This window comes from Vombatus ursinus, unplaced genomic scaffold (genome assembly GCF_900497805.2).
Source record: "Vombatus ursinus unplaced genomic scaffold, bare-nosed wombat genome assembly UNPS02014786.1, whole genome shotgun sequence".
Taxonomy (NCBI): domain Eukaryota; kingdom Metazoa; phylum Chordata; class Mammalia; order Diprotodontia; family Vombatidae; genus Vombatus; species Vombatus ursinus.
In genome coordinates, this window is record NW_020954564.1 from 48,044,470 (window position 1) to 48,069,339 (window position 24,870).

The following is a 24,870-nucleotide window of genomic DNA, read 5'->3' on the forward strand; positions in this document are numbered from 1 at the left end:
GCAGTCTAGATGGGGGATAAGAGATACAGACATAAAACTATGATGCACAATAATGTTGTATCAGAAAAGTGCAAAAAAATACTCTCTCTTCTGTCGAGGGGCAAGGTGCTTCCTGACCAACTCAATGCATCAGGCATTTATCAAGCACCTATTACATTCCTGGGTATGTGCTAGGCAGTGGAGATGCAAGACAAAAACCAAAACAGCAGGATTGCATTATACCAAACATAACTTCCATCCTTTGACTCTCTGGGATAACTAGCTACAGAATGTTCTGATAATAACAAATCAGAAAGAAGCAATTAAGAATAAAGACCAAGAAGGAAATATGAATGAAGTGTCTTCCTAAAGGAGTGATATGTGAGGTGGGTGGCCTATAAAAGAAGGGTTGAAATCATCATTTATCACTGAGGTATTTGGGGACATTTATGCTTTATTTTGACTAAAAGGCATTGGATTTTTTCTTACACATTCACTTCTATGTAACGTTAGGCAAGAATAGGCAGCATTTTACTGAGAAGAAGCAGCATTGTATAAAGAAGAAGAGCCACACAGTTGAAATGAAAGTACATGGACTTAAAATCTAGCTCTGTTGTTAATGACCTCTGTGTCTTTGGGCAGATCACAATGACAAGGTCTCAGTTTCCTCCTCTGTCAAATGAGGGTATTGGATTCAATGATGTATGAGGCTCTTTCCAGCTCTAACTTCTAAAAAATGTAGGGAAACCAGGCTAGATCTAAGTAGGCTAAACAGTCAGGCATTCTATGATTGGCTTAAATTTAGTGAATGTAATGAATGAGCTCTACTCTTATCTGGCTTTATATATTGGGAGCTCTGAAAGCACCTTGATGAGAAGAAATGGAAAATGACCAAATACAATCAAGTTCAGACCATCAATGTGGGTCTAAATTAAAGGAGTATTTCTTATTTGCTTGTGTCTCAGAGAACCAACTGTGTGTTGTTCCTTTTCATTCTGTTATATTAACAAACATTTCCACTGTCCAGATTGTCCTCATTCATAGAAATGGAACACATGCAGTCTGGATGATTGAATGTTTGGGAATCTGACTTGATTTCCGTTTTGGCAATCATTGCTGTCTAGAGAGAAGAAAGGACTTTCCTTTGTGTCTATTTAAAGTGACAGACATACTGAAGTAAATAATAAAGAAGGAAAGCATTAATTATGTTGCTTCAAAAATTGGAAAGGTCAGACTAACTAAACACATGTGTTTGCCCTCTGGAATGTCTGTCTCTTGAAACAGAGCCAGAATAAGTTCTGTGCCTTCAAAGAAAAGCAGAGAATACAGATTGCAGCCCTAACTTCATTTTGCTTATGTACAGTAATACCAAATAGCAGCTTGGAAGTAGAGCTGTGCAACCATGAAATCTGTTCCACAGCCTCTAAGTTCTAGCACAGCTGTGTAACAACAGCAAAAGCCTTGGACTGAAAATCAGGGGCAAGGAGTTTTAGTGTTGGTGCAGGCACTAGTTCACTGTATGACCTTGTGCAAATAATTTCCACTCCTTAGACTTCATATTCCTCATCTCTAAAATGAGGGGGTTGGATTAGTTGACCTCTAAGACCCTTCTACATTTTAAGGATCAATCTTCCCAAGAGGAAATAAAAGTAGAATAGCATATAAATAACTGAAGGCCTCCCTGGCTTCAAAAAAAAAAAAATCCTGCTCTCATCCTCCCATCAGAATTCATCTGGGCTAAATATTTTTTAATTTTTATAATGTAATAGCCTGTGATGATTAGTTTCATTCGTGTTTCATTCTTATTCTAATTTATGGTTATCAGAACAACTCGTATCTGAAAATTCCTGGGAGTCAAAGATGAAAGTTTGGATTGTGATGGTAAAGGGGAGGAAATTTTGGAGTGGGATTTAAGGGAATGGAGGGCTCTGACAAACCAGTGATCTGCAAGGTAATGGGTATCCATTGGCAAGGGAGAGAAGGTGGGAACTGAGAGAAAGATTTAGAGAGAGGGCAGGTGGATACAAAGAAAAATTTCCCAGAGAAGATTCTGAGAAGATGATGGAGTAGATCAGAAAATTTCAAGCTCTCAAGATTTTCCTCCACAAAAGAGATAAAATAGCACCTCTGGGTGAACCTAGAGCCATGAAAACAAATAAGAGTAGGGGCAGAAGAGGGGTCCTCCTGGGACAACTGGAGAAGATCTGAAGAAAAATCCTGGACAAGATTTCCTCCCTGTGAAGAGTAAACACCACCGGGCTAGGGTCCACTTCAACAACAAGTGGCAAGCCGCTTAAACAACAAGTAGCAAGCCCTGGGGTTAGCTGATTTGGGAGGCTGCCTCAGCCCAGCCACAGGAACTTTCACCCCGGGACAGTGAGGGGAATTGGGCATCTCGAAAAAGATCTAGGTAACCTCTTCTGACAAGGAATGTCAGACCCAGCTCTGCTACACAGAGTGGCCTGGGCAAGAAGGAACCAGCACATGTCTTGTGAGTGCAGAAGCAGTGGGGTGGGGACGCCTCTACTACGGGCATTACAGGAGGCTGGAAGTCTTGGTTTGAGTTCAAGGTCAGAATGGTGAACTGAAAAGGATTAGAGGCACCATCCCTCATAGCCCAGGACTAGAGGTGATTATAAAAACTAAATTAATTAAAAAAAAAAAAAGCACAGGCAAAACAGAAAGAATCCAATCATAGGGAGCTATTATGGGAATAGAGAAGATCAGGGTTTGTGTTCACAGGAGGATACTGAAGCAAAGAAACCCTCGTCTACCCCAAAGAGTAATGTCAAATGGTCACCTGCCCAAAAAGAACTCATTGAAGAACTTAAAAAAGACTTTAAAAATCAAATGAGAGAGACTGAGGAAAAACTAAAAAGAAAACTAAGAATAATACAAGAAAAACAAGAAGATTATGAAAAGAAAGTCAATCAATTAGAAACAGAGATCCAGAATCTTAAGGAAGAAAATGACTCCTTGAAAGTCAGAATTGGGCAAGGGGAAACCAGTGAAGTTATAAGAGATGAAGAAATAAAAAAACAAAATATAAGGAATGAAAAAATAGAAGAGAATGTGAAACATAAGAAAAACAATGGATCTAGAGAACAGATCAAAAAGAGAAAACATAAGAATAATTGGACTACCTGAAAGTTTTGATCAAAAAAAGAATCTTGATACAATAACACAAGAAATAATTAAAGAAAATTGTCCTGAAGCATTAGAACAAGAGGGGAATACAGAAATAGAAAAAATCCACAGATCACCACCTGAAGGAGATATTATGAGGAAAACTCACAAGACCTAGCAGTGGTGACACTAAAAGATTGCCAGTCTTGAAACTCTGTTATACTGCAGAGCGAAAGAACTGGCTTCTGGCCAAAAATATCATACCCAGCAAAGCTAAGCACAATTCTGAATGGAAAAAAATGGCTATTTGATCAATTATCAGACTTTCATGTCTCTGTTAAAAAAACAAACAAACAAACAAACAAACAAACAAACACAAAAACCCTGAACTCAATAGAAAATTTAATATACAAGAGCCAAAAGAAATATAAGGTATCATACCAATGACCAATTACTAGGGACTAAGTAAGGATAGAATGTTTACCTTTTATGTAGGAAAAATGTAAAACCTATGTCTAAGATTGTTACTAGTAATTAGATAACTTATAAGGAAGATTGAGGTAGATCAAAATAAAACCATTCAAGTACAGCTAAAAGAGTAATTATCTTTTACAAATGAGGTGCAAGAGGAAGAAACAATATAGAGGAATTACATGGGGTGGGGGGGCTGTTAGTTCTGGAAACCTACTCTCATCGGGAATGGGTTTCAGAGGGGAAAATACATATACATTTAGAAGAATATAAAAGTCTTCTAAATTTAGAAAGAAATAAAACTCTTAAGGGGATAGGGAGGGGGGAGAGGATAAAAGAAAGATCTTTAGAGGGGAGGGTATGGGAATAGGTTAAAAGGGGGATATAGAAGGGAGTTTAGATTTAGAGGAATGAGAGGAAAAGGGAGAGATTGCTGGATTGGAGGTAGGTTAAGTAATAGGAGAGTAAGGTAGCAGGTAGAAGTAAAGTAGGGGAATTAGGAGAGAGGAAAAATAAAGAGATATGCACAAACATAAAAACAAAGATTAGGAGAAGAATCTCTTAGGGAAAGTATATGTGTGTATACATATATATATATTTATGTATATATATGTATGTATATATCAATACCTATATATAAATACAACCAATGCTCAACTGTAGCCTTGGGGTGGTGAGTAGGTGAGAGGGAGGAGGAAAAAAGAACAAAGTAAAAAGTGTACAGCAAAGAACAAAAGAAAACCTACAAGGAAGCAAAGAAAAGATGGACAGCTATGAACAGTATTTAATATATAGGCTTTTTTGAAATGAAAAGTTATCACTATATAATTTGAATCCTCTATGTTCTGCTGTATACATGACTTTTTTGTTATTTTTCTTATATTTAAGTTTACAATATTTCTTTCTCTTTTCTTATTTCGTATTTAAGTTTTAACATTTGTCTAAAAGAAAAAAAAGAAGGGGAAAAAAAGAAATTATACATACTTCTTATTAAAAAAAATTTCCCTATTAGAAAAAATTTTATCTAGGGCCCTGGTAGCAATCAGTGTGATTCATTCATTCGTTCAATAAACAAATATTTGAACACCTACTCTGTGCAACTCAGATGCTCTGGGAAGTACAAGAATGTTTGGTTTTTGCTCTCTAGGAGCTTAAAAACCTGGAGCTGTAATTTAAAAAATAAGAATAGAATGGAAGGAAGTAACTTTCACAACTATGGTCACAGAGAGAATTCCCAAACTAGATAAGGGATGCAGAGGTGATCATAAAAGATAAAAGACACAATCATAATTATGTAATATTAAAGTGTTTATTTAAACAAAATCAATGCAGTTGGGTTATGAAAAATCTTTGCACCAAAAAACTCTGATGAGGGCCTAATTTGTAAGACATAAAGAGAAATAACACAAATATAAAAGAGTTAAGAGAAGAAATGCAAACTGTCAGCAACCACATAAAAATGGTCCAAAAGAGAAAAATCAAATCAAAACTTCACCTTCTACTCATCAAATTAGCAAAGATGGGAAAAGACCAAATTACTAAATGTTGGAGGGGCTGTGGGAAGACAGGCATGCTAATACACTACCAGTGGGTTCTGGAAAACAATTTGGAATTACATGAGAAAATTAATCCAACTCCCTCTGACCCAGTGATTCCTCTACTAGGTATATACCCAGGAGATCAAAGAATGGTCCCATATATACTAAAATATTCAAAGCAGCATTGTTGTGGTAGCAAAAAACTAGAAACAAAGGAGGCACCCATCAATTGAGGTATAGATAAACTAACTGTGGTATGTGAACCTATTAGAATACAACAGATCATAAGAAATGATGAATATGAGAAATTTGGATAAATATGGGAAGACCTATATGAAATGATACAGAGTGAAGCAAAAAGAACAAGGTGAACAATACATATGACTACAATAATATAAAAGAAAACAACACTAAAAGGTTTCATGTTTCTGATTGCCAGCAAGGACAAATTTTGGTGCCCAAGTAAAAATAATGAAACATACTTCCTTCTCAGTAAAGAGGTGAGGAACTATGGGTAAGAAATAGAATATGTTCTCTTGGAAGTAGTTAGTCCTTCTGTCAAGTTTTTGTTTAGATTTTTACTTTGTTACATGGGAAGATTTGATGGTGGTAAGGGCAGAGAAAAGTGGGAAACCCCTGCAGGGTAAAAAGGATAGGTACTCATGCTATTTATTGCTAATACTTATTAGTGCTACGTAATGAACTAGAAGCCAAGAGATGCGAGCTCTGACGGCTCAGCCATTCACTTGCTCAGTGACAGTAGGCAAGTGATATTTCTCTGGGCCATTCTCTCATGCAGAAAATGAGGGGGATAAACTCAATGATCTTTAAGGGCCCTCTCAGCTCTAACACTCTATGTATTAATCTTCAACAATTAAGAATATCACTAAGGGTTAAACACTAAGCAAAAAAAATTTTTTAGTCAGTACAACTCATGTAGACCAGCCCTTCTTAAACTGTAGGTCATGACTCCATATGGGGTCATGAAAAATTTGGAAACAGTAAAAGGTTTCTGAACATGAAACAACTGAAAATTAACTAAAAATCAAACACGTAATGGGAGCATTATGAGAAAAACATAGGATCACAGGTTTAGAGTGCAATGCGACCTTAAACATCGAGTCTAATGCCTCACTTTACAGATAAGGGATCTGACCTCAGAACTTGTGCACACGGTGGGAAATAGCAGCCATGATTTGAAGCCAGGTCCTCTGACTCTAAATCCAATGCTCCTTTGTATGCCACTCCTTCCCTATTTAAAAGCCTTATGACTTCGCTATGTGACAGACCTTTAGAGCACATATGCCAGGAACAAATGTCAAGAATCTGATGCATTTTGACCTTCTACTCTTCCTTTCTTTGGGTAGCTAGGTGGCACAGTGGTTAGTGCGCTGGACCTGAAGTCAGGGGTCTTCCTGGGTTCAAATCCAGCCTCAGGACACTTTCTCACTGTGTGACCCTGGGCAAGCCCCTTACCCTTGTTTGTCTCAGTTTCCTCATTTGTAAGATAAGATAGAGAAGGAAATGACAAACCACTCCATTATCTCTGCCAAGAAAACCCCAAATGGGGTAACAAAAGGTTGAAAATGACTGAAACGAATGAACAACTTTTCCTTTGAGGTCTCCCTCAAATGCTTATTTCTGCATGAAGCCTTCTCTGCCTACTTGTTCTCTAAACTCAGTATTCCATCTTCCACCCTCCTCTCAAAGGGCTCACATTCTAATCAGGGGAGATAACACATATCTGGGGCAGGGAAAGTTCAGCTGCAGGACTAAGCTTGAGAGTCAACTCAGGTACCACCCCCCCATGGGAAGCCCTTTCAGAGCCCTCCCCTCCCCAAATTCTCATGTGTATTCTCGGTTTACATGTTATATCTTCCTAATAAAATGTTAAATTCCTTGACAGTAGACATGTTTTTTTTTGGTTGTCTTTGCAACCTCAACATCTAACATGCAGTAAAGTGCTTAATAAATGCATGTTGAATGAATTGCTAGAGATGAAAGTGATTCTTCTCATTGAAACTCATAATAATTTACAGTACTCACATAAACTTATCACATTCTAAGTTTTATTGTATTTATCTGTATGTATATCTTATCTGCCCCAGCTAGATTCCTTAAGGTAGGGGGCTATGAGTTATTTATATCTGCAATAGCAACTCATATTTCTTTAGTACTTTAATGTTTGCAAAGCAATTTTCTTACAATTCTGTAAGATAGTAAGTACAAGTATTATTATCCCCATTTTACAGATGAGGCAACTGAGGCTCTGAGCGGTTAAGTAATTTGTCTAAGGTTAATTTAGTATCAGAGCTGGTATTCACAACCAGATTCCCTAACTCTATGACCAGAGCTCTATGTGTGATATATACAATTATTGTCTCTCACATGGCCTCTTTAATAGTAAATGTCTGCTGAATAAATGAATTTGAATGGAGCTTTGAGTATTATCTAGATTTTGAGGAAGAGGACAGTAAACATGGACTTACCAGTTATAAAGACTTCAAAATTGAGAACATAGACAAGAAGGGGATTGCTGAGCCTAACGAATATCTATGGAAATAAGCCTGTACTTTATCCATATTTGTATGAATGTGTTTGTACATAGATAACTGCGTGTGAATACAGATATATATGTACATGTCTTGAGGCAGGCTGCTTCATTCCTGACTTTCCTTCCTTCCAAGCATTCAATGAACCAACTACTCTGGCCTCATTCCTCATTACAGTCCCCGAACATGACATTCCATCTCCTGATTTCATTCCTTTACAATGTCTGCTCCCCCCGTCCCAAGAAACACGTCCTGACTTTCATCTCTTAATTTCTTTGGCTTCCTTCCAGAAACAATTTGAATCCCACCTACTGCCAGAGGCCTTTTTTGTTTCCCACAGCTACTAGCATCTTCCACTCAACTTTTACTTGCCATCAACTCTCAAGCTACCGTAGGGCTTACCTTGCCTGTGCCACTCCCTTGAGCTCCCAACACCCTCTCTAGCCACTTACAGCCCTACAGGGCCTTTTCTTACCCAATCCCTTTATACCTAAGGCTTCCAGTTACACACAACTGCCTGACAATCGGGAATAACTTCATCTGAGAGAGAACTGCTATCAACAATAATAATATCCCTGAATTCATTTCTCAATGATGAATATACTTGTGCACCATCATACCTACCCTATCCCAATGATTTTCAACCTCAAGTTGCTGCTGTTGAAATTTCATTCTCCAGCTCCCACTGACCAATCCTTTATTCCCAAACCCCTCCAACACCACTCCACCCCACCACTTTCCAGTCCAAAGCTGCCCAACCCTTTCACCCTACTTTCTGCAATGCCTGCTTAACAGGTAGCACACTTATTTTCATCTTAAATCATTAAACGTTTTTATTTCTTCCTTCCTCCATTTCTTGTACTCACTGAGACCTGGTTCTTTCCTGATGAACCAACTTTCCTGGCTACCCTTTCCAGTATTGGCTGTGCTTTTACTCATGGTGGGGTCCTTGTTCCCTACTGTTACTTTCAGACTTCCCTCAACCACCAACACTCAATAACCTCTCTGCCTTTGAGGTTCATACATTAACAGTATCTTCTAAGTTTTTGTGATCCTTCCCTCCTGGCTCTCCTACCACTTCTTTTCAGTCTCTATTGTTCGTTCTTCATCTAGATGAGAACCACTAACTTTAGGGCTTCAACAAGACTCTGTCCTGGGCTCTCTTCTCTTCCCCCTCTACACTATTTGATGTGGTGATCTCATCAGTTCTCATGGATTCAATTAATCTTTATGATGATGATTCTCAAATTTTTTCATCCAGCTCTAACCTCTCCTGTCATCTAGTCTGGCATCTTCAATTGTCTATTGGTATCTCAAACTGGATGTACTGTACCTTAATACAACTTAAAAATATCCAAAACTGAACTCATTATCCCACCGTCTCCTCCACACACAAACTGTTCCTTCACCTTTACTTTCTTATTACTGTTGAGGACATTACCATCCTATAGTCAACAAGACCCACTCAAAACTAGGTGTCATCCTCAATTCCTCTCTTTCTCTCAACACCCTTCATAACTAACCTGCTGCTTAGTCCTGTTGACCAGACCTTTATAACATCTCTTATATATGCCTCCTCTCCTTTGATGTTGCCACTGGATTAGGAACTCATTACCTCATACCTAGACCATTATAATAGCCTGCTGGTTGGTTTTCTTGCCACAAGTCTCTTCCTACTCCGTCCATCCTCCAGTCAAAATGATGTTCCTTAAGTACAGGTCTAACCACATGACCTCCTTACTCATTACTTACCAGTGGTTCCCTATCACCTAAAGGATCAAATATAAAATCCTCTGTTTGGAATTCAAAGCCCTTCAAAGCCTGTGCCCTCCCTCCTTCCCCCCACCTTTCCCAGTTTTTACTCTCTTTCATGTACTCTGTGATCCAGTGACACTGGCCTCTTGGCTGTTCTTTACATATAGCACTCTATGTTCCAACTTAGCCTTTTCACAGTCTGTCCCTCACCTGACTATTTTGCCTTCTCATCCCTGCCTCCTGGCTTCCTTCAAATGACCTACCTCCTTCAAGAAGCCTTTCCTACTATCCTTTAATCTCAGTGTCTTCCCTCTGAAACTGCCCTGATTTACCTTGTCTACATCTTCTTTCTACAGTCGTTTATTTGCACATTATTCTTCCCATTAGCCTGTGAGCTCTTTGTGACCAGGGACTGTTTTTGGCCTTTCTTTGTATCCCCAGTGTTTCACACAGTGCCTGGCACACAAAAGAGGCTTCATACTGAATGACCCACTCTGTATAGAACTGTCCGTACTTAGTTATTTTCCTAATGTCTCACAATGCCATTAGAAATGCAGCTCCTTAAGGGCACAGGCTGTTTTTGCTTTCTTTGTATCCCCAGCAGTTATCAGTATCTGGCAAGAGTATGTACTCAATAAATGCTCATTGACTTAAATGATCTTTTCTTGGGGCAAAGAGTAGGTTCCCTTCTGTAGTGGTGGAGAGAAAGTTAAGGACTCTTGAACTATGTTTTCTTTATCTGTAAAAGTGAAACTGGCTACATCAAAAAATGTAATGGGATATTGCAGGAGATAAAGGCAAGAAAACCACCTGTCAGGTACATATACTATAAAGGGGTTTCTTTGTCAGACATGGGCTGAACTACTTGGTCTTCCAAAACTGAAATTCTAGGACTTTGTAAAAAACATGCAGGTTGTATCAAATGTTTTATATTCTATACCCTAACAATCAATAATTCTAGGGTTAGAGGTATTTTCTAAGAATTCCATGAATTAGATTAGAAGACCCAAAACAATCATATGATAGAATTCAATACATGAGAGTGATTTTCATAAATATCTTAAACACAGTTAATATTTCAAAAGTAAAGAAAACCTATTTAAAAAAACAACAACAAATCAATAAACGAACAAATCTATAGTTTCACCAGTAGATTACTGAACATCATTGGTTACTAACAGTAGGGGGCAGCAAAAGGATCACTAGTGTTCCCATGGGCATACCCTTTAAGAATGAAGACTAAGAAATGGATGAGTTACAAAACTAAGAACAGTGATTGAGAATTTATAGACTACTTTTTAACAAAAGGCAATCAATAGGAACAATCAAATTTAGGTTTAACTAGATTTTTGAAAAAATATTTACACTCACAAGAGAGAAGGGACTAAAAAGCACAGAATGGGCTTAAACTTCTTAAAAAGAAGGAAACTCAGAATTCTCACTTCACAGAATTTAAATAGAACAAGCTTAGCCAAATGCTGCCAACAGTCTATTTCCTATAGTAAGTGGTTCAGATCCAAAATTCCACAGTTTGCTAATGCAAACATTCCATTTCTGTCTTGGTATAAAAGAAAGCACTCTGGACTGGGAGTCAGGGCACTTGGCTTTTCATACCAGTTCTGTAACTAAATAGCTCTGTGACCTTGAGAAAGTTAGTTTACTCTTGTCAAATAATTCTGCATTTGCAAAATGAGACTAAATGATCTCTAAGATCCTCTTTCAGGTCTATGTGTTAAAGACTCCTTCAATTTAATATGCTGCGCCTAAGTCTTTCCAAGCTTTAACAATCTGTGTTCTCAAACTGTACATTCTACAGTCTCTTCCAGTTTTGATATTCTATGAATCTAGTTGTAGGACATGGAATGATCACGTATGTTTGGAGTTTTAATCATCAGTCAAATAATAGGTATCTGCAAACGGTATTCTTTAAGATATGGTTAAAATCCAAGTAGGCCAGTAGAAAATACAGGGAGTAGGGCACAATGCTAAAATTAAAATCTGGGTAAATACTTACATTCGAACAAAGAGCGACTGTTTGGCTGCAAGACCAGGAGATGAATACTTCTCAACCAAGGCCAAAGTGCTAAAGCCAAATTTATGAATAGGCTCATTGGAATCCAGGGGAGGGAAGTCTGTGTCAACCTCACCGTCGTCCTCAGCAATATGGAGACAATAAGCACTGACGTTGTCACTAGAAGGGAACAGACAGACATTAAATAAGTAAATAAGGCAGGGTAACTAGGGAATGCAAATGAAGGTATGAAAACCTAGAAACCAGACTTGGAGAAAGATGAGGGGGTAGAAGTTGTGCTTCTGATCAGTAAGAACTGATTATTAGCCACAAATCCCACTTCAGTCGGGAGACAAAAATGTTGACGCCGAAAAGGGGAAAAAATTGTGAAAACAGTTTTTAATTTATAGTACTTTATATCTCTTAAAATTCTTTTAAACATTTGTTCATTAAAATTTTGAGTTCCAAATTCTTTCCCTCACTCCACTCCCTGACCTTGAGAAGGCAAACTATTTGATATATATTACAGATGTGAAGTCATGCAAAATATTATTTCCATATTAGCCATGTTGTAAAAGAAAGCAGACCAAAACAAGAAGAAAAAGAAGAAGAAAAATAAAGTAGAAAAAGTATGCATCAGTTCTTTCTCTAGAAATGGATAGTATTTTCCGTCAAGTCCTTCAGAATTGTCTTGTATCACTGTATTACTCAGAATCAATCACAGTAGTTTACAGTACTTTATTCAGCTACTGAATAAATGACTGAGTACCTACTATGTGAAAGTACTTCATGATGGATTCAAAGATACTGAAAACAGCCCCTGCACTCCAGAAGCTTACAGGTCTAATGGGAGAGATAAGACAAGTCCATGAACCCAATAACAACAATACAAGGTAGTTTATAACAAGTGCCACATAAGCAGTAAAGACAGTAACAATACTGATAGCTCATATTTCTGTAGCATTTTACATTTACAAAGTGCGATACTCGGGATAACCCTATGAGGTTATTACATTCATTTCACAAATTAGACCAAGACAAAAGTTAACTGATTTGCCCAAAGTCATATTGCAAGCAAGTGGCAGAGTACTCGAGTTTGGGCCCTTGGAATCCCAAATCCAGTGCTATTTCATCTCAATAAAAATAGTTACTTTTCTACAGCTTCACAGCACTTTCCTGACTACGCTCCAGGGATATAAGTAGTCTAAGTATGGTTATCCCCTTCTTATTGTTGTTGTTCAGTCACTTTAGTCGTAACTAACTCTTTGTGACTCCATTTGGGGTTTTCTTGGCAGATACTTAAGAGGTTTGCCATTTCCTTCTCCGGCTCATTTTACAGGTGAGGAAACTGAGACAAACAGGGGTTAAGTGACTTGTCCAGGGTCATACAACTAATATGTGACTGAGGCTGGATTTGAACTCAGGTCTTCCTGATTCCAGGCCCAGTGCTCTATCCACTGAGCCACCTCACTGCCCTATCTCCATCTTAGAGCAAAGGAAATTGAGATTTAGAGATGAGCTCTTGGATGACTTGGCAGGTCAGTGCCAGAGCCAGGTTCAAATTTAGTTTTTCTGAATGAATCAAGAGTCCTTTGTATTAAGTATGCTGAACATCCTCAATACTCTTTCTATTTCGCTATCTTGCCTCAATGCATAGCACTGTGCTTGGCTGAAGACAAAGTTTAGATGATTCCCATTCCCTAATACAACTTATAGCAATAATGGTAGAGAGAACATACATATGGCAAGCACAATAACTATAACAGATGAATACCAGATTAGTACCAGAGAATAAGTGCAACAATTCAGGAGAAGGGAAAATTGCTTCAAGTCTAGGGTGAGCAAGGAAGATATGTAATAAGTATTATCAAAGCCAAGACTTGAGGGACAAGTTGGAAAACTCCAAGAATATTGTGGGAATAGGGTATAGTACAGTTTGACTAGAGCAGTTAAGATTCATAAAGGGAAGTAATTTTAGATAAGATAGGAAAAGGATAGATCGTGGAAATTCTTTTTTTTTAATTTAACATTTTATTTTTAACCGAAATACAAGTAAAAACAATTACATTCCTTACCCTCCCAAATTTTGAGCTCCAAATTCTCTCCCCTTCTTCCTTTCCCTCCCCTCTCATTGAGAAGGCAAGCAATTTGATATAGGTTATACATGTGCAGTTATGCCAAACATATTCCTCTGTAAATCATGTTGTAAAAGAAGACAAAAACAAAAAAAAAAGAAAAGAAAAGAAAAGAAAAAAGAAAAAACTAAAGAAAAAGTATGCTTTGATCTGCATGCAGACTTCATCAGTTCTTTCTCTGGAGATGGATAGCATTTTTCTTGGATCATTACATAGATGAAAATAGCCATGTTATTCACAGTTGATCATCATAAAATATTGCTGTTACTGTATACAATGTTCTCCTGATGCTACCCATTTCACTTTACATCATGTAAGTCTTTGCAGGTTTTTCTGAGAGCATCCTGATTGTCATTTGTTGCAGAACAATAGAATTTCACCAAGTTGTTCAGCCATTCCACAACCGATACACATCTCTTCAATTTTCAATTCTCTGACACCACTAAAAGTACTACAATACACATTTTTATACATATAGGTCCTTTTCCTTTTTGTTTTTTATCTCTTTGGGATACAGACCTAGTAGTGGTATTGCTTGGTATGGATGGTATTATAACTCTCTGGGAATAGTTTCATATTGTTCTACACGCAGAGGTTCCCAAACTAATTTGGCCTATCGCCTCCTTTAAAAAAATATTACTCAGAGCCCCCTGGAAATCTACTTTCTTTAACCCTTTAACAGTTTTTTTGAAATTTGTGTCATTTCAAACTACTACGGCTCCCCTGGACCGTTCCAGTGCCCCGCAAGGGGCAGTATCACCCACTTTGGGAACCTACGTAAATTAACACAGAATGGTCGAATCAGAATTTAACTTTACCAACAGGGCCTTCGTGTCTTAATTCTCCCACATCCCCTCCAACATTTGTCAATTTCTTTTTCTTTTATATTAGCCAATCTGATAGGTGTGGGATGGTAGTTCAGAGTTGTTTTAATTTAAATTTCTCTAATCAATAGTGATTTAGAGCATTTTTTCATTGATAGCTTTGATTACTTTATCTGAAAATTGCCTGTTCATGTCCTTTGGTCATTTATCAATTGAGGAATGGCTCATAGTCCTATAAATTTGACTCTGTTCTCTATATATTTGAGAAATGAGGTTTTATCAGAGAAGCTGCTATAAAATTTTTTCACAGTTATGATTACTATGTATTTCCCTCCTTCATATCTCCCCCCTGTTTATTTTCTCTCTCTCTCTCCTCCCCTTCACCCTGTCCATTTTCAAAAGTATTTTGCTTCTGACTTTTACCTCCCTAATCTACTCACTTCTATCAGCTGCCCCTCCCCTCTCTTGTCCCCTTCCTCTCCTACTTTCCATAAGAGATCTCTACACTCACAGACCATGTGAAATTGAATTCCAATGAGAATAAAGTTCATGTGCTCCCCCACCCCGCCCCTTCCTCTATCTTCCCCTCCACTGTAAAAGTTCTCGTGACTTTTTTATGTCAGATAGTTTACTTCATTCTATCTTTCCCTTCCTCTTTTCCTAGTGCATTCTTCTTTCTCATCCCTTAATTTTAGACAATCATCCCATTACATTCAACTCACACCCATTCACCCTGTACATGTATACTCTTTTTAAGTGCCCTAATAATGAGAAAGTTTTTAGGAGTTACAAGTATCATTTTTCTATGTAGGAATACAAACAATTTAACTTTACTGAAACTCTTATAATTCCTCTTTCCTGTTTAGCTTTTTATACTTCTCTTGAGTCTTGTATCTGAAAGTCAAATTTTCTATTCAGCTCTGGTTTTTTCATCAGGAATGTCTGAAAGTCCTCGATCTCATTGGATGTTCATTTTTTCCCCTGAAAGATTAAACTCAATTTTGCTGGGTAGGTGATTCTTGGTTGTAATCCTAGCTCTTTTGCCCTCGAGAATATCATAATCCCTCAGATCCTTTAATGTAGAAACTGCTCAATCTTGTGTTATCCTGACTGTGGCTTTACAATCTGAATTGCTTTGTTTTTAACTGCTTATAAAATTTTCTCCTTGACCTGGGAGCTATGGAATTTGGTTATAATATTCCTGGGAGTTTTCATCTTGGGATCTCTTTCAGGAGGTGATAAATGAATTCTTTTTAAGCTGCTGCTGCTGCTGCTTCTTCTTTTTTTTTTTGGTGAGGCAATTGGGATTAAGTGACTTGCCCAGAGTCCAGGCCCTGTGCTCTATCCACTGTGCCACCTAGCTGCCCCAGATAAATGGATTTTTTCAATTTCTATTTTACTCTCTGGTTCTAGAATCTCAGGGCAGTTTCCCTTGATAATTTCTTGAAAGATAAGTCTAGACTCTTTTTTTGGTTTTGGCTTTCAGGTAGTCCGATGATTCTTAAATTATCTCTCTTGGATATATTTTCCAGGTCATTTCCCCCCAAGTGAAATACTTAACATTTTCTTCTATTTCTTCATTCTTTTGATTTTGTTTTATTGTTTCTTGATGTCTCATAAAGACAGCTTTCACTTGCCCAATTCTAATTTTTAAGGAATTATTTTCTTCACTAAGCTTTTGTACCTCCTTTTCCACTTGGCCAATTCTACTTTTTAAGGAGTTCCTTTCTTTAGTGAATTTTTGTACTTTTTTTTTTCCCATTTGGCCAATTCTGCTTTTTAGGGAGTTCTCTTCAGTAAATTGTTGTACTTCTTTTCCCATTTAGCCAATTCGGTTTTTAAAGGTATTCTTCTCTTCACTGGATTTTTGTGCTTCTTTTACCATTTGGCCTATTCTGTTTTTTAAGCTGTTATTTTCTTCAGTATTTTTCTGTGCCTCCTTTACCAAGCTGTTGACTCTTTTTCATGATTTTCTTGCATCTTTCTCATTTCTCTTCCCAATTTTTCCTCTAACTCTCTTAATTTGATTTCAAAAATCCTTTTTGAGCTCCTCCGTGGCCTGAGGCCAATTCATATTTTTCTTTGAAGCTATGGATGTAGGAATTTTGACTTTGTTGTCTTCTTCTGAGTTTGTGTTTTGATCTTCCTTGTCATGACAGTAACTTTCTATGGTCAGGATCTTTTTCTGCTGTTTGCTCGTTTTTCCAGCCCCCCACTCCCTTTCTTAAACTTTTAACTCTATGCTAATATAGGACTCTGCTTCTGGAGTGGAGAGGAAACCATCCCAAGCTTCAGGTTTTTTGTGTAGCTGTATTCAGAGGTAATTCTGGAGATCTGTCAGTGGTTCTTCCAAAGTGGTGTGATCTAAGGAAAGATGTGCTTATTACTCTTGTGGCCTGTGCTCTACCTGGTCTGTGAGCACTCTACAAGCACTCTTTTCCACAGTGGAACTGTGACCAGGATCTCCATTCCCCTGTAGCCACAAGCTCTGGTATGCTAGTGTTCCTCCTCACCTTCTGACTGAGATCCAGGACTGCAACCCGGATCCAAGTATGGGCAATGCAACAAAGTCCTGCTCCTGGTGATTGCAAAAGGACCCATGTAATCTCCTTCTGACCAATTGGCTGAGAGGTCCAGAAACTGCCACTGCCACCAGTAATTCAGTCACCCCCAAAACCTACTGCTGGTTTGCTGAGATGTGGCCTGCCCTCCCCTCTCACCCCGGTGCAACAGACTTTTCCTGCCAATCTTCTAAGTTGTCTTAGGCTGGAAAACTGTTTCTCCCTATCCGTTTGTGGGTTCTTCTGCTTCAGAACTTGTTTGGGGGCTTTGTTAAAAGTTTTTTGAAGGAGTTTGGGGGAAGATCTCAGGAGAGTCCCTGCCTTTTCTCTGCCATCTTGGCTCTGCCCGCTGATTATGGAGATTCTTGAATGGCACCTTAAGGAACTTAGATTTTATTCCACTGGAGAGTTGTGGAATATTTCTTAAAATTCCACTGATGTTATAGGAAATTAATCTACTGGTAATATATGTGTAGGATAGTGTGGGACAAAAGAAGACTAATAAATTAGACTACTGACAGTTGTGAAATATGAATTAGGTTGGTAGCGTCAGGTATGGATAGGGATAGGTAAGGCTACTCCACAAACCAATACAATTTAAAGAAATATTTTAGAGTGACTATCATGTCATCCTCATTTCTCACCAGGCACTGTGCTAAGCACTGGGGATACAAAAAGAGGCAAGACAGTCCCAGCCCTCAAGAAGCTTACAATCTAATGGGGAAAACGACAAGAAAACAAATATATGGGGTAAGTAAGAAATAATTAAGAGATGGAAGACACTGAAATTCAAAGGGGCTGGAAATAGCTTCCTGGAGAAGATGTGATTTTAGTTTGAACTCGAAGGAAGCCAGAAAAGGCAGTGGGTAAAGAGTAGGAGGAAGAACATTCCAGGTATGGGGGAAAGCCAGAGAAAATGCCCAGAATCAAGGGATAAATTCTCATGTTAATGGAACAGTAAGAATGCCAGTGTCAATGGATAGACAAGTACATGGTAGGGAGTAAGGTTTAAGAAGACTGGAAAGGTAAAAGGGGGTGAGGTTATGAAGGGTTTTGAAGGCCAAATAGATCTTGGAGGTTATAGGGAGTGACTGGAATTGGGGAGGAGGGGAAGTAACATGATCAAACCCTGCATTTTAAGAAAATCCTTTTGGTGGCTGAGTGGAGTGGGGAGAGATTTGAGGCAGGCAGGCCCACCAGCAGGCTATGCAATCCTCCATATATAAGGTGATATGGGCTTACACCAGAGTGGTGGTAGTGTCAAAAGAAAGAAGGGAGCATATTCAAGAGGATTCAAAAGGTGAAATCAAAAGGTCTTGGCAACATTGGATATGGGGGGGTAAGAGATAACGAGGAATTGAGGATGACACTTAAGCTATGAGCCTGAGGGACTGGGAGGATGATGCTGCCCTCTACAGTAATAAGGAAATTGGGGGTGGGAGGAGGGGAATTTAAGGGGAAAGATGACTTATGTTTTACATGCACATTTAAGATGTCTGCTGGACATCCAGTTCAAAATGCCTGAAAGGCAGTTAGATATATGAGATTGGAGTTCAGTAAAAAGGTTGAGGCAGGATGGGTAGACTTGAGAATTATTAGCAAAGAGATAGCAATTACAGCCATGTAAGTTGATGAAATCACCATCTATATTGGTACAGAGGGAGAAGAGAAGAGGGCCCAGGATGGAATCCTGTGTGACAACTATGGTTAGAAGGTGTGATCTGAATGAAGATTCAGAAAAGAAGACTGAGAGGAAGTGGTCGGATAGGTAGGAGGAGAACGAGGAGAGAGTTGTTTTGCTATATTGTTTCTTATGGCAAATCTGCCAGCATTCAATCTAGCTTCCAAAGCATGAAGTATTTTCTAAATATGTGAAAGACAGTATGTTTCTAAACTATGCAGCTTAAATTTGGAGTTTTAATTACATGACTGATGCTTAAATTAATTAATTGCAAAGTGTATGCTAATTGTTTAATTGGTTGCTTGATCTATATAGATCATTTTTTGAATTAAATGAGTTGATTTACAAAGTTTATTGATTGGATGTGACAATGAATTATTTCGCTGACTATCTGATTTGCAATTTTCCCAATTAATTTGCAAACCTTTTAGTCGCAACTGTGCTTATTGAAAGAACTTACTTCAGGTGATCTATACTGAGACTGTCATGACTAAGAAATATTTATTATATAAAACAGCTAATAATGACATTAATATTAATGTAAACTATAAATTTGCTAAATGGATAGCTAACAAGGAAGTAATCCAGCTGTTTGTCATTGTAAATTTTATAAATTCTGCACTGCTACAAGGGAGTTTTAAGGTTTTTCCAAATGGTATCCAAAACATGGAAGTCTTTAACAGTAAAATGCGCTGCTTTCTAACATCCTCTATCTATCCTCTTTCAATGACTTATAACTGAAAAGGTGATAACCCTGGGTTCTCAAAATCAAAACACAAGTTGTGGCAGCTTCTATTCCTGGAAAACCTTTAAAAACGGACCAACCAAAGGACCAGATCTATTGTCCAAGGACTAGTCTAGCTAAGAGCAAAGAGGGTCATCAACAGAATGGTGGTTAAAAAAGAGATAAAAAAAGACTGGCAGCACCAAGTCATGAAGACTGTTTACATCAAAGTATGGAGGAACTGCAATCTGCACTGGCACAAGAAACAACTATAGTAATGGTAGATGGCAGAGATGGTAGGACTTTTGAAGTACTGGAATGTCATCACCGTGTAGCAATGTTCATATCTCTTATGTCTTATTTTGCTTTATAGCTTTCATATTATTGAATAATAATGCCCATTACAATTTTAGCCAGATTTAAACTTACAATTTTTTCCCTTAAATCCAGGCTAAATTTGCCTCTGCAACTTCTATACATTGTTCTTACTTCTACTTCCTGATTCCCCCAGCCCTTTAAAAATTTGAAGAGAGTTATCATGACCCCCAAATCTTACCTTCTCTAAACTAAACATCCCCATTTCCTTCAACTGATCTTCACATGGCAAGATCTTAAGGTCCTTCTCCATTCTGTTCCTATTCCTCTGGTTGCACTCCCATTTACCAACATCCTTTCTCAAATGGGGTACCCAGAACTGAATAGTACCTACCTCACCCCAGACACTATACTTAATATTACACTTCCAATCCAATGAAACTCCCAGAACTTTGTCAGACCACCTGCTATCTGGTCACATTTCTCTCTACCTCATACCTGTGAAGGTGATTTTTGAAATCCAAGTCTTAAGAATTTATGTCTCTCCCAAAGTTTAATGTACCCTGATGAAAACTTTTTGTATCTTGACTCTGACATCCAAAATGTTAGCTAGCCCTCCTGGTTATAAATTATCTGCATACCTGATTAGCAAGCTACCTACCCCTTCATCAAAGCCACTGATATAAAAAAGTGAGAAACAGCCCAAGGACAGATCCCTGAAGCACTCCATTAAAGACTAACTTCCAAGTTGACCCTGGACCATTAATGTCTACTCTTAGGGTAGGTCAATCAATTCAAGAAACTTATATTTAAAAATCTTATTGTTATGGGTATCTTTTTTAAAAAGCCATTACCACATTATTGAATACACCTTGCCCTGCCCATACCCAGCAAGTTATTCCTTTTAACAAAGCTTTTAAAACAAAGGAAAAAAACAGTCAACAAAACCCACCAATATATCAACTGAGTCTGACAATACAACAACTGTTATTTCTCCCTGGAGTAGATGCCTAGCAATAACATCTCAGGGTTAGCAGTTCTGTCCTAGACCTTCTCATTGCATTCTACTTCACTTAGGAAACTCAGAAAGGGAGTTCTTCCACACACTTTATATTTTTCAGGTTTATCAAACACTGGAGTTACTGAGTTTGATTTGTCCTGTTCTTCTTTTTCTAACTCTGATCTACTTTTCTACTTTTAATCAGTGTTGAATAGTACTGAAGATTAAAAACATCAAACATACATTCTGATGTTCCCTCAAATACCGTGTCTTTTCAGTTTCTCAACCTCATCTCCTATACCACCACAAGCATACACAGAACCACTCTTCATCTAACTATTATCTTCAAGTGTCCCACATTTCTATGATCAGCAATTCGGAAATTCCTTTATCTGATCATAACCTCTTATTATTCCCTCTTACCATGTCTCAATCCTCCTAAACCTATTCTTTGTCCTCACTGTGACCTCGAGTCCCTCCGCGCTTTAGTCCTCAACCCTAGGCCAGCTCTGCTTTGACTGTACTTTCCTCTTGACCTATAGTTAACCTGTTCAATTTTAGACTCTCCTTTCTAATCCATAGCTCTCTAATTACCACTCAGGTTTAAAAAAAAAACAAACCAACTACAGATTACTCCCCGGGGCAGCTAGGTGACACAGTGGATAGAGAAATGGGCCTGGAGTCAGGAAGACCCAAATTTAAATCTGGCCTCAGACACTTAATAGTTGTGCGACTTGAGGCAAGTCATGTAACCCTATTTGCCTCAGTTTCCTCATCTGTAAAATGATCTAGGGAAGGAAAAGGCAAACCATTCTAGTATCTTTGCCAAGAAAACCCCAAATGGGGTCACAAAATTGGACACAATTGAAAATGACTGAACAACAAGATTACTCCATCATCTGTTCCTCTGCTCCTACTCATGTAATGCTCAATAGTACTAGAGGAAATTTATTCAACTGTGCTGACTGAATTCATTAAAAACTGATGTGATCTAACTTCAACTAAACTTTTGTCGAGGCAGGGCAATCTTTTTATTTCCTTCCCTCTTGAGCAATTTTTTATTGTATTCCCCAGAGCAGCTGTTCCAAAGCTTCGCTCCTCAAATTTCCCACACCACTCTCTTCCCCCTATCCTCTCAGCAGAGGCCCTCACCTCCATGCTTTACTGACAAAAGTGAGATCATTTTCCTTGGATATCTTCTCCCATAATTTATATTTCCAAACCCCTGACATTCCCTACTCTCCTGCTAAGTTAAACTAGTTCTTAGAAGACAATCACAAGGTTTGTTACTAGGTCCACACTCAAAGACTTGATACAATTTGCCAGAGTTCAAGGTCTACTGAGCAGCACGGTATAGCAGACAGAGGAGGGCCCTGAGAGTCAGGAAGGCCTGAATTCAAGTCTTTTCTATGAAACATAACAGCTGAATTACTTTGGCCAAGACACTTAACCTTTGAGTGCCCCCCTCCCGCCATCTCTCTAAGACTACTATCATCAGAACAATTGATGATTTCTATTAGTGTAAGGATTTTCTTCACTCAGAGCTCCCTGAACAAATGGAATCATAATTCCAAGTCAAAAACAAAACAGAACTAAATGAGAGAAAAAAAAAAACTGCCAAAAACCAATCTTTGCATACAGTCCATGTTGCAATGAAGAACCAAAGGAAGAGTTAATTAAGCAGATGATTGCATTAATGACATTTACAAATCTACAATCATATTAATCTATGGGAGAGAAAATTGCAGTAACAACTTAAAGCAGGGACTCTATAGTCAAACTGTGCAACAGTGTCTATAGTGCTCTATACAACATAGACAATGTAGTGAGCACTAAGCGGTTTAAGAGGAAGACAGATATAACTGATGGAGTTACCTACTGAAGGCAGCAAATATTTATTACTGTGTAAATCAACATAAGGGAAGTCTATAATTCCCATGTGTCACTGAGGTTTCAAGGGCTAATGATGCATGGCAAGTAGCAGGCATAAAACCAAATGTTTCTATTTCAACAGGCATTTTGTTTTGTTTGAATTTGAAAATTCCAAACCAAACAAACTCAACAAAAGGTCTGGAAACTAAAAGGCCAATAACCAAACTCTATTATTCATTCAAATCTAACACATGAAATGTAAATGATGTACAAATTCATTCCATAAGAAAGCCTCAAATAGCTGCAAAGATCCATTATTACTGCAACTTATATTTTTATAGTACTTTATAAGGTATAATCTTTACAAAGACCCTGTGAGGTAGAAGTTTTTCACATAACCCAAGATTCCACTGACTTTTCTGTACAGGTTGGTAAAATAGCTATCTAATTCTAAATCTCAGAGAGAGAGCTGACTAAAAATACTGAAATGTGCATTGATTATTTAAGGAATCAGTAAGGAAGAAAGTAACAAAACTTCCATGATATTCTGATCTGGGAAAATGCTATTGTGTCTAAATCAGTGATAATGTACATAATAAAAGACAGTTCTGTCACAATGCATTCACAATGAATCAAGGCTACTTTAGGTCCCTCAAGAATCTATTATTGCATTAATATTCTCTGAATTGACATATTACAACCCCTCCAGGCCTTAGGAGATAGTTTTCATGAGTTGTTGGGGGCCAAAGAAATGTATTCCCTGATGGCCATCTTCAGGTGACAAGCTTCTCTACACTTAGTTAGGAGGGGCCTGAGAAAGTACACAGTCTACTGCTAGAAAATCACTCAAAACCTTCCCAGATCTGTGTATGCTCTACAGACTTTATACCTTTGATAGCACAACATTCAAGAACCTAGAGTCTTCTACAGCCAAGATAAAGAACCAAGGAACCCTGCATAAAATGAGATAATTACTCTACTTAACAGAAAAACAAACAAACAAAAAAAAGCACCCTAAGCCCAAGGGTATGGAAAAAATAGATTGTGGAATGTAAAAGATAGATGGGATTGTAGAATGATGAATGACAGAATACATAACAGAATCCTACAAATAAAAGAAAGCTTAGTGCCTCGTCATTTTATAGATTTGAAAACTAAAATCCAAAAGGGAATTTATTTGCCCACGTTCAGAAAGACAGTCAATGAATGGTACAGCTGAAAATATAATTCTAGCCTTCCAATTCACTGGCCAGTGTTCCTTTTAGTATAGCAAGTTGTCAATGGTTGCAAAATTACATTTTATAATCAAGAGCTAATCTGGCTGTTCTAAACTGACAGAAATCTCAGATAGTATGCACATTTTGGAATTAGCTAATGTAAATCTACATATGGAAATTCAAGCACATGAAGAGAAACCCCCTAGATTTCTACCAAATGTGATCTGACAAGTTCAATTCACATGCTGATGAAAATGAACACTTACCAGGAAGAAAACAAAAATTACTTAAACATAACAACCATCAGAAGATTTGATTTGTTATTGTTTCTTTCCAAACTAAAAATAAAAGAACAAATAGTTCTGCAGTGTTTGGGCCTCCAGTTATCTAGTGTTTATTTATTGGTGTTCATTTTGAAACCAGAGTCAATAGTCATGGTGTACAAGTCACTAGTTAGCAACCAAAAGGTCCAATGGGTAATGGCTCTACAGTTCATGTGTAAGAGGCCAGAAACAGGACTGGATAAAACCGTCAAGATTTCCTTTTTGCAAGAACAAAAACTCTCCACAAAATGGAAAGCTAAAATGGATATAATTTGCATAATCAGCACTGTCAACCCCCAGCTAAATCACTCGGGAATGGGCAGTCAACTCTTTATGGTAAAGAACCTGCTGACAGATGATAAAACACTCACATTCTTTTAACGATAAGAATGGCTAAACTGTGTTCTTTTGTGCGTTGGGCATACTTCACTGCAAGTCAAGATGACCACAGTGTGACTTTTGGCTTTGTCATTAAGCTGCATAAGGATGGACAAACAAAAGTAACTTTCCTTCTCTTCACATCCTTTTCCTTATCTGTAAAAGAGGAACATTAATATTTGCAACACAGATTCCAAAGTTCACCTCTGACACTTCCCCACAGAGACTACCCAGAGTTCTCAAAGGCTATGACAAGGAAGCAAGAGCTCTGCTAGGTTCTACTTATGTGGAAAAGAGTTTTAGTATAAATCCAGTGAAAGATTTTGTGACTCTGGAGCAAGGACTAGTCTAAGTACAGAGATGTGTATTACCAGAATACCCATCATCACAGGACAAATTGTTTGTACC

At 37.9% G+C, this 24,870-nt stretch overlaps 1 protein-coding gene across 3 annotated transcripts in view; it reads right to left on the reverse strand.

Annotated features, from left to right (window-relative positions):
• The window catches only part of LOC114047027 (target of rapamycin complex 2 subunit MAPKAP1), a 328,986-nt gene that overhangs the window by 135,357 nt on the left and 168,759 nt on the right, over nt 1-24,870 (reverse strand). For all 3 annotated transcript variants that reach the window (XM_027867684.1, XM_027867685.1, XM_027867683.1), the window contains one exon: nt 11,436-11,612. In XM_027867684.1, the coding sequence (XP_027723485.1) occupies nt 11,436-11,612 (177 nt within the window). The remainder of the gene's footprint in view (nt 1-11,435; nt 11,613-24,870) is intronic.